The following is a 14,081-nucleotide window of genomic DNA, read 5'->3' as shown; positions in this document are numbered from 1 at the left end:
AGTAGAGCCATAGCTAGCTCCTTTTGCTCCCGAGGCAAGAATAGAAAATTTTGCCCCCCACCATTTTTTCACATTTTATTTACACTGCCCTTACACACGATTGCCCATACACACTGCCTTTACATACATCTGCCCATAAACATGCATATACACATACACTGCCCTCATACATGACTGCTCATACACACTGCCTTTACATACACACCTGTTCATGGACACGCATATACACATACACTGCCCTTACACACACCTTCCTATAAACACACATATACACAAGCACTGTCCTTACACACGACTGGCCATACACACTGCCTTTACACACACCTGTCCATAAACACGCATATACACATACACTGCTTATACACGACTGCCCTTACACACTGACATTACACAACACTGTCCATACACACTGCTTTTACACACACCTTCCCATAAACACACATATAGACATGTACCTGCCCATAAACATGCATATACACATACAGTGCCCTTACACAGGACTACCCATACACCTGCCCATAAACACACAGGTAAACATACACTGCCCTTACACGTGACTGCGCATACACGCTGCCTTTACACACACCTGCTCATAACCACACATGTACACATACAATGCCCTTACACACAACCGCCCATACACACTGCCTTTACATGTACGTACCCATAAACATGAATATACACATACACTGCCCTTACACACGACTGCTCACACACAATGTCTTTACAAACACCTGCCAATAAACACACATACACTGCCCTTTTACACACCCGCTCATATACACACATATATACATTCACTCCCTTACACACACATCCGCATTATACATATTCACACGAATATAGTGCCCAAGCATACATACATATTGATGCTTGCCCATACAGCCTCCCTTTCTCCCCATCTCTTACCTTTCTCCTCTTACATATTCTGTCTTCCATCTTCCATTCTGTCGTGGGAGCACAAGGTCTGTCACTTCAGACCTCTGCTTTAGTGCTCCCTAATCACTATGGGCTGGCTATTGATGCAGAATGCCAGGACGTCATATCCCGGCGTTCGGCATCAATTTCCTCCTACCCAGACCAGCGCTCATGGTGCCTGGGAGCACACTGCCCATGGGGGTGCCTGATAAGTAAGGTTGGTTGGGAAGATCACAATCTTGCACCTGCCTTGGTGTGGACCTGGAAACCATCTCAGGGGAGGCAGCCTCAACCCCTGCCCCCTCCCCTATAGATACGCTAATGTTTTAAGGGCTCTGTGGTGAATCATATTCACAGGCCCTCCTCTTGAACGTGCCAAACATCTTCAGCAATACATTTACACACAAAGAATTTCACACTTTGATCAGAATTTGGCTCATCAAGTCTGCCTGTTTTTGCCTGCTATAAAATATAAAGGCATAAATGACCAGGCTCCTCTGGCACGGAATTCCATGATTTGCACATTGTAAAAGCTGTGCAGACTGGAATGTTTGGGTATGATGTCATGCCCAGTGCTCTACTCAGAGAATTTGCACCAGTGAGCAAGTAATGGAGATCTGAATTAGAAGCACAGATCTCTGATCCCTAATGGATGGGTGGCCTCCGCTATCCTTAAATATGCCTCAGCAACATTTGATACATGATAAGATTAGTAAAAACATGTTGGAGCTAGTAAAATGTTGACAGTCAACAAAACAGTTGCTCTGATTACAATGATAATCATCGTAGGTGACATTTATAAAGGAAAAATAAACATTCACTATTTGGCTTGCACTGCTAATGTTTTTTTAGCCCAGCTATTTTATGTAACAGAAATATGCAGAACTGCACTTGTTAAACACAGGACAAAAGCAAAGACCTGTACAAAAAAAATGTTATTTTATGTATATCTGTCCAGATGATCAGTAAACAGTAAGATCAAGCCGAGCATTGAAAAATCTGTATTAACACAATTCAGCTGGAAGGGCAATATATTAATCTCCAGAAGTTAGCTTTCCAGTCTGGTGAGGACACAATGTCACAGGGGCTTGAAGACAGATAGATAAAAATGGTAGCATAAAATTCAGCAATAGAACTTATAACAATCTGTATGCCATTGAAAAAGCATCATACTCATTCTAATTTGTTTACCTATAATACTCTTGATAACAATATAGAGTTATGGTGCTTTTTCACGCAGAAACCAATTTCTGCTCTAATACATTAACCACCTTGTGTGTGTGATATATATACCCTAATTTGTGTATATATATATTTAAAAAAAGAAAAGTAGTTATAAGAAGTTTTGTAATGTTAAGCAAAATGGATTTGCTAGACACAAACATACCATTTTAGTTCTTCTATAAGCTCCTTTAATTAATACTGAAATTATTGTCTTCATAGACACCATATCAACTTAATCCCGGTTTTAAATTTGAGAGTGATACTATGGCTATTCTTTTTGACAAATGTATTTATGGTCTGATTTAAATCAGAAGTTAACCAAAATCTTGCAGCAGCTATAGTTCTCTTCTAATATAAAGATGGAATTTCCACAGGCGATCGTCTGCATGGTGTGAGATTACAGTTTCCAGACAGTTTCCATTATAACCAAGTTGACAGGGCAGACAGAAGCACATCATCTATGTAGGTGGCTGTTCCTTGACTCTTCGCAACACAGTGTATAGTCAAAAAATTAGTTTTATGCTTTCAAAAAAATAGTTTTATGCTTTCTGCAGGACCTTAAGCCCAAGATTCATCAAACTGGCTCTTTGTCTGTGACATGGACCTCTTCTGCATGGACTGATAGCGTAGAAGCTTGTGCACAAAGGTGTTGGTGATCCTTCCAGTCCTGAAAATAAGAAAACTGTAAATATATATATATACTAAAGATGTATTTCCATTATTCAGAGTCCGTACATAAGGGTTCAGGGCGCCGAGTATATAACACTAAGCGCGATAAAGGAATAAACCAAATGCATTGCATATGGTTTATGGAAAGATCATCGCATGCTTAGTGCTCTTATTCTGTCATACAGGTGACATCATTGTCACCGAGCAGGGATAATGTCAATGTGAAGATCAAGCAAGACGCAGAAAAGCACTGTATAATTGATTAATGGATCTGTACAAAGAGCAGGTCACCTGGCCCGGGAAATGGTTAATCAGCCACCCCAAACCCACCCATCCCTCACCGAGCTAATCCATACCTTTCGCTGGCAGAATATGGAGCAATAATTGACTTTGTGACAGCCGGTACATTCATTGAGGGCCTCTCTGCCGCAATTAACACAGGACTGCTAAATATAGAACAGAGAGCAGGAGTGTTATACAGACCAGTCACAGGGTGCATTGCTCATACAGGTAAATACTCTATGGATATCGAGTAGTCACCCAATCTGTATGATTTAACTAACTTTCCACCCCATCAATCTGGCCACTCTGATGGAGCGGTCAGATGTGTAACATAGGCTGTGACAGAAAATATGAATGTGTGGCATATAATGGAAAAAAGGAATTCATAAAAAGAGAAACTCTGGGGCTTAAGCCACTAAACAGTGGGTTACAGTGAGATAAATATTACATCTTGTAGTAATAACTATGCAGTGTGCAGGGCCGCCTCCACTTTACTCTGCAGAGAACCCCTCTGGGAATGGAACCTGATAAAGCCCGAGGTACGTTTGTGTTTCATAAATGAAGATTTAGAAAGTGATGAAATAGCCAAGCTGGGAAACAAGCATGCTGGGAGTTTCTGGTGTATATCCATCTTTTTCTGGCTAAGCATCACAGGAGTTGTATTCCAATAACACCATGACCTGCTGCCTAATTTAGCAGTGGAGAGACTCCATTTACAATGAATCAGCAGCTTATTCATTAAAGGAATAGTACCATCATTTAATGTTATTAATATGGAACAGTAGGACATGCCATTTGCCTGTTAACTAATCTCGAGACTGCTATTTCTTTTACGCAGAAATCAATGAGCCTGATGGCTGACCACGTATAGCATTGCCATAAACAATCAGCTCGGTGTAGTGTTTTAGCAGGGAAAATCACCCAAAATATCTCATTTAAATAATGGCAGCCTCCAGACCTGTGGATAAAGGAAGTTTTCTGGAAGAAAATGAACAGGTTTTCATTAATGTCAGTATATATATATATATATATATACACATACACACACACACACATACACACACTATCATTCAAAAGTTTGGGGTCACGTAGAAACGTCCTTGTTTTTTTTTTTAAATAAACGCAAATTGTGTCCATTAAAATAACATGAAATGGATGAGAAATGAGTTGACGATGAATGTTGTAAATGACTAATGTAGCTCGAAACGGCTTGCTAATACAAGTTTAAGTTTAAAAGGCTAAGTGATCCTTAGAAAACCCTTTTGCAGTTATGTTACAGCTAGAAATGTCCTTGTTTTCCATGAAAACAGCTACAGGACCCGAAGCGTTTGAAAAGTAGTGTGTATATGTTTTACGATTCATTCCCTTTATTTAACAGCATTTATGACGCCCTTTATTTATCGCTTAGGCAATTGGCATTCAGTTAATTGTTTCATGTTATTGGCATTCCAGAAAAAGATGAATTTCAAATCACAGAGAAATACGCTTTATTCTGAAAATGACACATTGCAGATGGTAACAATCTCTAATAATTACACATTAACTGCATGAGGGGAAGCCACAAAAAGGGCGAATATTGCCTTGCACGTCAAAAAGAGAGAAAACAAAAGAAAAAGGCGAGGGTGAGAAGCAAGACTTAAAATAGCGTGGTAATGATATGCGGAGTGAGAAGGGGAGAGAGTGCCGCCGCGTGACCGGGCTATGACGCTGCATTCACAATCCGCTGACACCTTCGAGCTTCAAGTGCTCTGTGAACAAGTATTTATACACACAGGGGGGATTATACACGCACTATAGATAGAATAGCACAAATATAGCGATAGAAAAGATATAAGATATATATATATATATATATATCAGGAATATAAAGAAATGCCTGGGAAAATACATATGTTATTTTCATGGTGCAGAATAAAAGTTATATATAGAGAAAATAAGCATGTGTCATCTGTTGCAAATACCGCATGAGAGATTAAGAAAGGTTATGTTTTGTGTTTTTTCTCTATATATTTTTTTATTCTTTAGTTTTATGACATACATGTATTACTATTCTTACCCTGAGGAGAATTTCATGTTTTCCGTCCATTTCTTCTGTGTGCTGAAACAAATGACTTGGAAACTGCATGGGGAGAAAGAACAGAATATACATTGGGAGATCAGTCACATGAAGACCAAAGGGTGAGGCGTCTGATGTCCAGTTTGCAAACTTTAGCCCTAAAACAGATTAGCAGAACCAGGTTTTGAGGCTATTTTGGTTTGAACGTTGATTCAGTTCAGTTTGTTCATGCAGTGCTGGTTATATTAGGTATACCCATGTTTAAACTACTTACGGTTAACCGATTTATTATGGTATTACAAAAAAGAACATTTAGGAGAAAGAATAATATTTATTTTATTACAAAGCATCAACATGTCACTGAAGTAAAATAAAAAATAATCCAATAATGGACATGACTACTTAACATATATTAAAAAAGACCAGTGATCAGTACCAATTTAAGACTGTGGTGGCTAGATAGTAACGGGCGTGGAAATAGTTAATTGCAATACTGCATTAACCAAAAAAACAAGTTTATACAAAATATCTCAAGCTCACGGCTTTATGTAAAACAGGAGAACGAGAGCTTTAAGTTTGGTCCTGAGTGGAACTGACACTTTAAGACCGTTCAGCCATTAAGGATTTAAACCAGGTTTCAGATGCAATGGGACCTGTCTTTTAAGAAGATTAAGGATTTAATTACAGATCATCTCAATGACCTGTCTCGTGGGTATGAAGAGGAGGGGGCTGCTAACACACTCAGCTGTGTCTGGAAAGGTACTAAGAACAAAACGTCTGGCTATTCTGAATGGAAAAAAAGATGCAAAAAGAACTTCAAACTTCATCTTATCTTTAAGAGTCAATAGGTGTCAACCTTTCTAGTTTTAACCTTAAATAAACATATTATCTGTGTGTTTGTTATTGTAAAAGTCAGTAAACCCTTTCACTGTAACAACAAGTCCTGTACTAAACAACCAATTATCTGGTCTTGGTACCTTGGCTATCTTAAAATTCCAATTGAAAGAAACAGACGAGAATGTCTGGGATAGTATCGTAACCAGCAAGTACCCGCAGTGCCCTAGATCAGCCCTCAGTACCCTAGATCAGCCTTCAGTACCCTAGATCAGCCTTCAGTACCCTAGATCAGCCCTCATTGCCCTAGATCAGCCCTCAGTACCCTAGATCAGCCCTCAGTACCCTAGATCAGGCCTCAGTGCCCTAGATCAGCCCTCAGTGCCCTAGATCAGCCCTCAGTACCCTAGATCAGCCCTCAGTACCCTAGATCAGCCCTCAGTGCCCTAGATCAGCCCTCACCTCTTTCCTTTCTGATGCAGATTCATTCTTTGCTTGTTCCAGGTAGGACTTAAGTTGCTGAGCAGTACTAATGAGAGAGTTGACCATTTCCTCCAGGTACATCCAGTGTCTTTGCTGATCTGACACCTCCAGTCCATTTACACCTTGAGAAGATTCTTTCGTAGGTGTGCTTGGTGCAAGTGCCAAGGCAGGAAGAGAGGTCAACACTGCAAAGGTAAAAAAAAAAAAAAAAAGGAAAAAGGTGAAAAGGAGGAAGAACAGAAATGCTAGGTGGTAAAAAAGAAATCAACAGAAATCTTCAAGTAACACAAGATTCAAAAAAAGGTCACAAGAAAGGCAGAAGATTATTGAGAAGACAGAAATTAAATCAACATGCTGTGGTTGAAACACAGCATGTTTCATCCACACTACACCTGAGTGAATGCAGCTTGGTGAATCTACTTTAATGCCTTGTTTATCATCGAGGTTTACTCCCTTTACTGCACCTAGCTTGTTATGTTTTGTATATGGTTTCCTTATTTGTCTTAAACTAGGATGTCATAACAGAACCTAGTTTTGAGAGCTGTACTATGGCAGCATGCCGCCAACAGGAAAAACGGATTACACGCTGGAAAAAATTCATGTTGAATGCGGACCCTCGTGGTGTCAATATATCTCTATTTACAAGACATAAAAACAGAAGAGGTTGTAAGAGGGCCAATCTACGAGTGAGAGCAAAAACATCATTTTAAAGTATTTACTAGTAGAGGGAAGAAGAGAACAGAGATAACAGATTAAAATACGTAACATGCTACAGGGGAAAAAAAATGTGTGGAACACAAAATTGATAGTCTCAACATGAAAAGTATTAACAATGTGAACAGTGTGTCTTCTGCTCCCCATTTCATTCTGATGCTGGCAATTTGCACCTCTGGGTGAAAACACTGAATTTATATTTAGCCTTGTGAAGTCTCACATAAGGTTAACACCGACACAAGAGAGGCTCATCATTCATTAAGAAGAAAAAAAAAGTAAGGAAAGAGAAATAAGAAGGGAATAAAGAACCATGTCTACATGAAAAACAAATGAAAGGGAAAGCAGACTAAAGACAACCAGGAAACAAAGCAAGAAAAGGAGCAGGAACAAAGTCTACATGAATCCAGAGGTGGAGTGCATACTCTCCTGATTTGTATGGCGTACCTGTTGCCCCTGTGTATACGTCTCCCCGCGGTGGGCTGTCAGAGAGGATGGCTGATGCCTCTGCTGTGGTTGCGCGCTCAAATGTAAGCGATTCTGAGGTGGTGATCTGGCCGGATGATGATACCGTGACTGCAGGAAGGAAAAAAGTGCACTTGAAATATAGCCACTGTTTTCTAGTACTGCCAGGAACTCATTCCACAACTGCAACTCCCGTAATGCCTAGCCAGCAAACAGGCTACAGCTGTCCACATCTAATTCATACATAAATCTGAAACGCAGAGCCCTTATTTAACTCAAATTGGACAAACATTATCATTAACCATCTTACACTTACTTGTACTACATCTTACACTATATGACCAGCAGTATGTGGACGCCTGACCATCACATCTATAGGAGCTTGCTGGACATTCCATTCTTAAACGATGGGCATCAATATGGAGTTAACCTCACCACCACCACCACCACCACCTCCTCCTTTGTGTAGTCCTCTACCTTCGGCTTCACAAAAAGAGCACTTCCAGTGTACCGGGCAGATCTAGCAGGGCAGAGATTTCATGAACCGACCTGTGGCAAAGGTGGCATCCTATGACAGAGCCACATCTAAAGTCACTGAGCTCTTCAGTACGACCTATTCTACTGCCAGTGTTTGTCTACGCGGATGGCTGCCTATGTGCTTGATTTTATACACTTCTTAGCAATGGGTATGGCTGGAAACACTTAATCGCATTAACTAGGAGGTCTTCTGGTGTATGTTATGTTTATATAGTAAAGACGTGCTGCCTATGTGCAGCTGGAGTCAGGGGTCAACAGGGGTCAACACCAATATTGTCCTGTAGAGTCACAGAGCAGTCAGAAAATCTAAAGTACGAGCACCTAAATTTGAAGTCATCTATATTAATGTCACAAAAGCCCTTTACTTGAATAGCCTGGCCCAAAAGCAAATTCTGTGATTTCCCAGCTGAAAATAAAATATTAATACATTCTTCCAAATGAAAAGCCGCAATTTAAAATTCAACTCACGTTGAATGGCTGAATGAGTTCCTCTCCCAACATCAGCTCACCCATAGATTTAATATTGGACACAGCAGGGAACTCGCTGCTAACGGTTCCGGTTGAATCCAATGTTACAGAGACAGGGTTGCAAGCCGAGTACATGAGATGTCTAAAAATGTACAGCAGTTTCCATAAAAGCCCTATCAAGATTAATCTGATTGGGAACAGAACCCACAATGTTTCTTGATTAGCATTCAGCACATTCATAACAAGTTCTAAGTAGTAAGTACTTTGAAGTTGGCCACAGTTCACACCTGACCCTTTACATCAGACATGCCAAAAATATAGATAATGGGTTATTATAAAAAATGAACATTTAATATAAGCTTATGCTTCTTAAGTATTACACGTCTTTAATGTTATTTGAAGTAATGGCTCTAGCGCCCGTTCCATCTAGTGATAACGAGCAAGATAAAGAGAGTGCGGCTTCGCTGCCATTAGGTCAGTTTAGGTCATTGCGTATTTTACTGTGATTAGGCTACTTTGTTCGTGAAGTTCTTACATGTCGTTGCTGCCGTAGCAGGCAAGAGAGTGATGTTTTTTGCCGTGTCTTTTTTTGCCGGGACAGCTGGTATCTCGCCCTCCTTTTTACGACGCTTGTATGGGACAAAGAGACGCACAGGGCCGCTCTGTTGCAGCGAACAAAGGAAAGAACAAGTCTAATTTATACATTTTAGTACATCCAATCAAAAAAAAAAAAAGGAGCATTTTAAAATAGATGGAACTGAAGGATTATTATATGGAACAAGCAATGCTTCGATTATATTTACTCCACATATTTCAACTTTCAGAAGGAGGTATCTGGGTTTTTGACAATTTACAAAGCTGTTCTTTTGTATATATTGAATATTCTTGTCTTTTTTGACATGTATTATATGTATGTTGCCAAACCTCCCCTTCCCTGTTTTCCTTCCCCTTTTCTTTTGTTTTATTCAGACTATGCTGTTAAATTCAACTATGCTTTTGTATTTACTATGTATATTTTTGTACTATTTGTTATGTTTTTTTAAAAAAAAACTTTAATAAAAATATTTGAAAAGAAAACATTAAAAGAATGCGGGAAAAAAAGGCTAACCCTTCCGTATATTAATAAAGCTTAGTGTCACCCCTTACGTTTTCATGCACGTATACCGGTCTCCCTAGCTAGTGTGCTAATACCACGGATGTGGCATGGCTGGGTTTAGTGGTGATGGCCGTTACCACTTAAAGCAGTGTGGAATGTATAAACTAATTAATCAAATAACCTATTCCCTTGTGTACGTTTATACAGCCACATTGCAGGGTAGCACTTTACAAAGCGCTGGTCAGCAACATGTAAAACTCATGTGTCCAGAAAAAAAAAATGGCTGACGGGGGACTCCAAGTTATTAGGCCCCTGAGGAGGAGTGACTGAGCCAGGGAACAAGGATCAGTAAAGCAAAGGAGTTTGTTTCATTTAACACTCAAACTGTTTGCTCGTGACTGCCATGTTAACTGCATGAGAACCACCCGCCCATCGTGTTTATGTCATAATCATATGATGCGTTTCCCTTACCAGACTCAGGTCATCACAGCAGGCTGCGCATGTACAGGAAGCAGCATGGGGGGTCAACAGGCCATCCTGCAGTCAAAGCACGTGAAAAATGAGCTGCTGGCATTGGTATATCATAGGTTAAAGACCTCTTTATTATAAAGGTTACAGGATTAACATAGTTTATCCCATATTTCTGCCCTTATATAGAACCTCACGTTTTGGGATTTTATATCTATATTTATTGACATGGTATTTATATTATATTTGTATTTATATCTGCAAACAGTGTTTTCTGAAACTGACCTGAATGAGGCATTGCAGTGGTCTTCCTGCATAGCGAATACTCCTCTTCCAATCCTTGCTGCTAGCCCTGCCAGCCATAGCCTCAAACTCAGTAGGTGTATACCAGCCATCCATGTGCTTCACGCAGCGCCCTCTGCCACCTGTCAGCGCACATCACACACCGTCGCATAAGATCTAGCCCTCAATGTTTTTACTATATTAGCAAAATGCCTCCCTTACCTACCAGTCAACCTGATCAGCCTGTCTTGTTCATTCATTTAGCATAAAAAAACAGCTCGTCTTAATGAACATCTACTCAAACTCCTTTTTATTTGTTGATTCCCAGATGCCCTCCTTAAATTCAATTAAGTTGGCCAGCAATCTTTATTAATATTCCTTGCTGTGTTCCCTAACTTGATGCCAGACTGTTCCTAAGGCTATTCTATTGAGGTGAATGTTAATGTATGCATGACTGTCACTGTTCACTTGGCTGTCTCTGTGCCAAATGTGTTGGGGTGGCATTCTACTGGGCCTGCTGTCTTCTTCTGGTGATAGCACAGAAGCAGGAGATGTATTACCTGATCCCAGACGGTTCTTATAAAGGATGCCACTGATATTCCGACACCGTACAGGCAACTCGTTATCATAAACTGACGGATCCCAGTTGTATTTTGTACCATCTTTCTCAGGAACTGGGGACAGTGGAGTGGATGAGCCATCTGATCCTATTGAGAACATAATTAATTCCACATTGGCCTGATTATTACTGTGTCTTAAAGAATAGATGTTTCTGTGAAAGATAGTGATGACGGGAAGGCAGATGCCTGCCACAAGTGTGTGTGTGTGTGTGTATATTAAACCAATGTGAGTGCATGATGTTATTTCCAAGACGTAGAGTAAAGATTTCAATGGTCCTACTAACTTCATTATATGCGCACAAAAGTTCAATGAGAACATCATTTAAAATGTGAAGCAAATGAACTATTCCCGCTATACAGTGTGGCTCAATGCAGAGATTGTAGAAACAGAAAAAAATACACATAAAAAACACAATTATTTTTGAGTAATGTTTCATATTCAGCATTGAGCTGCCTACATAGAACACTTATCCCTAGAATCGAAGAGCGCTGCCTTCATCCACCGTACAGGGAAAAAATATTGTTCTATATGGACCTGGCAATATAGTTAAGACCAGCTTCGTGTCACTGACAAACCTGCGGACCTCTCTATATCATACCTGGTGTCATGGGGTCTGTTGGCACCTTAAGGTCCTGGGTTTCCACAATACTCCCATCGGTGTGCACGACAATCAGAGTGGCCTTCTCTGTGCTGAGACTATCCCCAATCTGCAGCGACGCTCTCTCCCCCTGCCCAAGAGAGACATACAGATGCATTACACGCTATGTTAAGAGAAGGCTGCATTATCTCAAACAGATCTAGAAACAATCTAGAAAGTTCGTAAATCTCGTGTGTCACTCGAAGGGTTTATTTTTACTCGATCACCTAAAAACAACTTCAAAAATGGGCCAAGTATGCACAGACTTTGTTTTCAAAATGATCCAGTAGTCCTGAATTTTTATTATTAAATAATACATCACAAAATACCTATCATGTGATTGAAAGCAACTGGAAAATAAAAATGAAAGACATATGTACGATTCAGCACCATACCTTCATCGGTCTTACACATGTTTAAGTAGTAAAGTAAAGTTTATGGTATGGGTGCACTTATTTGTTAATGTGGACACATACAAATCACCATTTTTAGATGATATTTTTATTGAACACAATACAAACTAAGAGCTTTACATTGTCTGCCTTTGACAGATTGGGACAGGTTGGCTAGGCTCTGTACAAAGGAGATTCTTATATAGCGGATTTTGTTGCCTGTGGCCACTTGGCCCTTATGAATTCCACAATATGGACTACTCACGAGGACGTGCTCAGAAAGAGAGGCTGCGCTGGCCACGGACGTCGTGAAGACATTCTCTCCCGGGGCACCGACACTGGACACTGTGACTTCTACGGGAAGCAAGAGCCAATTAGACTGCAGAACGTGTACACGACCTCCTGTTTTTTTTAGTAAAATGCATACAAAAGTCTTTCTCTGGAATATATTTATTCCAAAATACACCCAGCTTCTAAATCTATATGGCAATATACAACTAACCTAGACACATGTATGACAGTATACACTGTGTGCCCATACAAACTGGATCTAGCAAAGCCCCAAAGCTTGGACTAACACCGCATTGGTTTTGTTTCTCCAGAGTTCTGGAGACACTAAGGCGTCTCCCATTGTATAGGAAAAGCTGGTTTCATCAGAAGTCATCACTTTGATGAGCATCTGGTTCTATGACATTTTCCAAAGCAACCATCTCTAGTTAGTAAATACGTATACTATTCGGGTCATCTTCATCTACCATGGACAGCACTCACTTCTAGATGGTCAATTGCACATCTTATCCAATCAGCACCTTGGACAGCGGTCCAGTGTATGCAACTGACAGAGCTGAACAATAGGGGGCGCTAGTAGTTAATGCATTAAAGGGCCACATTTATTACATCAAAGCTGGAACAACTTGGAAAGTTTAAATCAACCCCAAGCGGTAACGCGATAAATGACCATGGGTTACGTAGGGTTTTAGGGGCCCTAAGTGAGGCGCATGTGATATGCAACTGATGAAAAGAATATCCATAAATGGGGATGATGATGATGATGATGTTAATATATGTGATAAATAATAACGGTAAAATTGAGTAGCATTCAAAGGCACATACAACAAACAACGATACAAAAACATAAACAAACAGGATTTGGTTACGGAAACATAATATTAAAAAGAAATTCAGGTCTATTTCTGGTCTATTCTATGTGAGTGAAGATCTATCAGCAGTGGAGTATTTCTAGTGTCACAGCTGGTATTGACAGGCTAGAATGTCTGAACTAAGAATTACAATGAAAATAGTAAACAGTGCCCCCTATAGTTCATTAAGTGATTACACCAATACATGAAACCTAAAAGAGTACAGTGCCCTCTAGCGGTCACATGTAGGTACAGCATCACAAGTCACCTGTGTACCCGCTTCCTGCTGCACTTCTGCCTTCGGGTCCAGTCATAACGGTAACCGAGGTCACCTCCGGGCTGTCCCTTACAGCTGCAGCAACAGCAGCCACTGCAGCAGCCGCTTCAGAGAGCCCAAGCCGAGCAGCCTGGGCTTCATCCATCGGAAACAACCGAATTCGATTCCGGAAACAGACGAAAATTAGTTTTTACAATATTCGATTCCTCTTCTGAACCGCAACTATAACAAGCCGAAAGTAGCCGAGTACTTCCGAAAATTGCCGAGCGCTCCGCGATATTTATCAGCTCCTCTTGATCACGGAAACCACCGAGTGCAGCCGAACCGCGCCGAAGATGGCTCCAGGGCCGATCGGACACACCCGAGCGTAGACGAAGTCTTACGCATGCGTAGTAAAGCGACGTATTGATTGGCTAACTACCTTTCGTTGCAAGTGAATGGACGCCATTTTTAATGTGGGCATGTACCAGGGATGCAATTCGCAATCTTTGTTTTCCACGTTTTATCTACAGCCAAGTTGTA

General features: G+C 40.5%; 1 protein-coding gene across 1 annotated transcript; it reads right to left on the bottom strand.

Moving 5' to 3' along the window:
- Positions 1–2,716: 2,716 nt before the first annotated feature.
- LOC149278257 (deformed epidermal autoregulatory factor 1 homolog) lies at positions 2,717–13,704 on the bottom strand. Its single transcript, XM_089502155.1, has 11 exons — positions 13,551–13,704; positions 12,409–12,497; positions 11,713–11,842; positions 11,054–11,200; positions 10,497–10,636; positions 10,215–10,280; positions 9,183–9,309; positions 7,625–7,753; positions 6,446–6,651; positions 3,168–3,257; positions 2,717–2,809 (listed from the first exon to the last, which is right to left on the bottom strand). Exons 1-11 carry the CDS (start codon positions 13,702–13,704, stop codon positions 2,717–2,719), a joined length of 1,371 nt encoding a protein of 456 aa, XP_089358281.1.
- Positions 13,705–14,081: the final 377 nt, after the last annotated feature.

The sequence above is a fragment of the Sceloporus occidentalis genome, unplaced genomic scaffold, assembly GCF_023333645.1.
Source record: "Sceloporus occidentalis isolate IW3139 unplaced genomic scaffold, rSceOcc1.0.p SCAF_196, whole genome shotgun sequence".
Classification (NCBI taxonomy): domain Eukaryota; kingdom Metazoa; phylum Chordata; class Lepidosauria; order Squamata; family Phrynosomatidae; genus Sceloporus; species Sceloporus occidentalis.
The sequence above is the reverse complement of the archived record's forward strand: the minus strand, read 5'-3'. Positions and strand labels throughout refer to the sequence as shown.

What these genes read in the sequence shown, in the direction of transcription:
- LOC149278257 (XM_089502155.1), bottom strand. Translation starts at nt 13,704, where the DNA reads ATGGATGAAGCCCAGGCTGCTCGGCTTGGGCTCTCTGAAGCGGCTGCT. An exon ending in GCTGTGATGACCTGAGTCTG is followed by an intron (nt 9,310 to 10,214) that starts GTAAGGGAAACG and finishes TCGCTGCAACAG; the next exon opens with AGCGGCCCTGTGCGTCTCTT. An exon ending in CGTATACACAGGGGCAACAG is followed by an intron (nt 6,652 to 7,624) that starts GTACGCCATACA and finishes TTACCTTTGCAG; the next exon opens with TGTTGACCTCTCTTCCTGCC.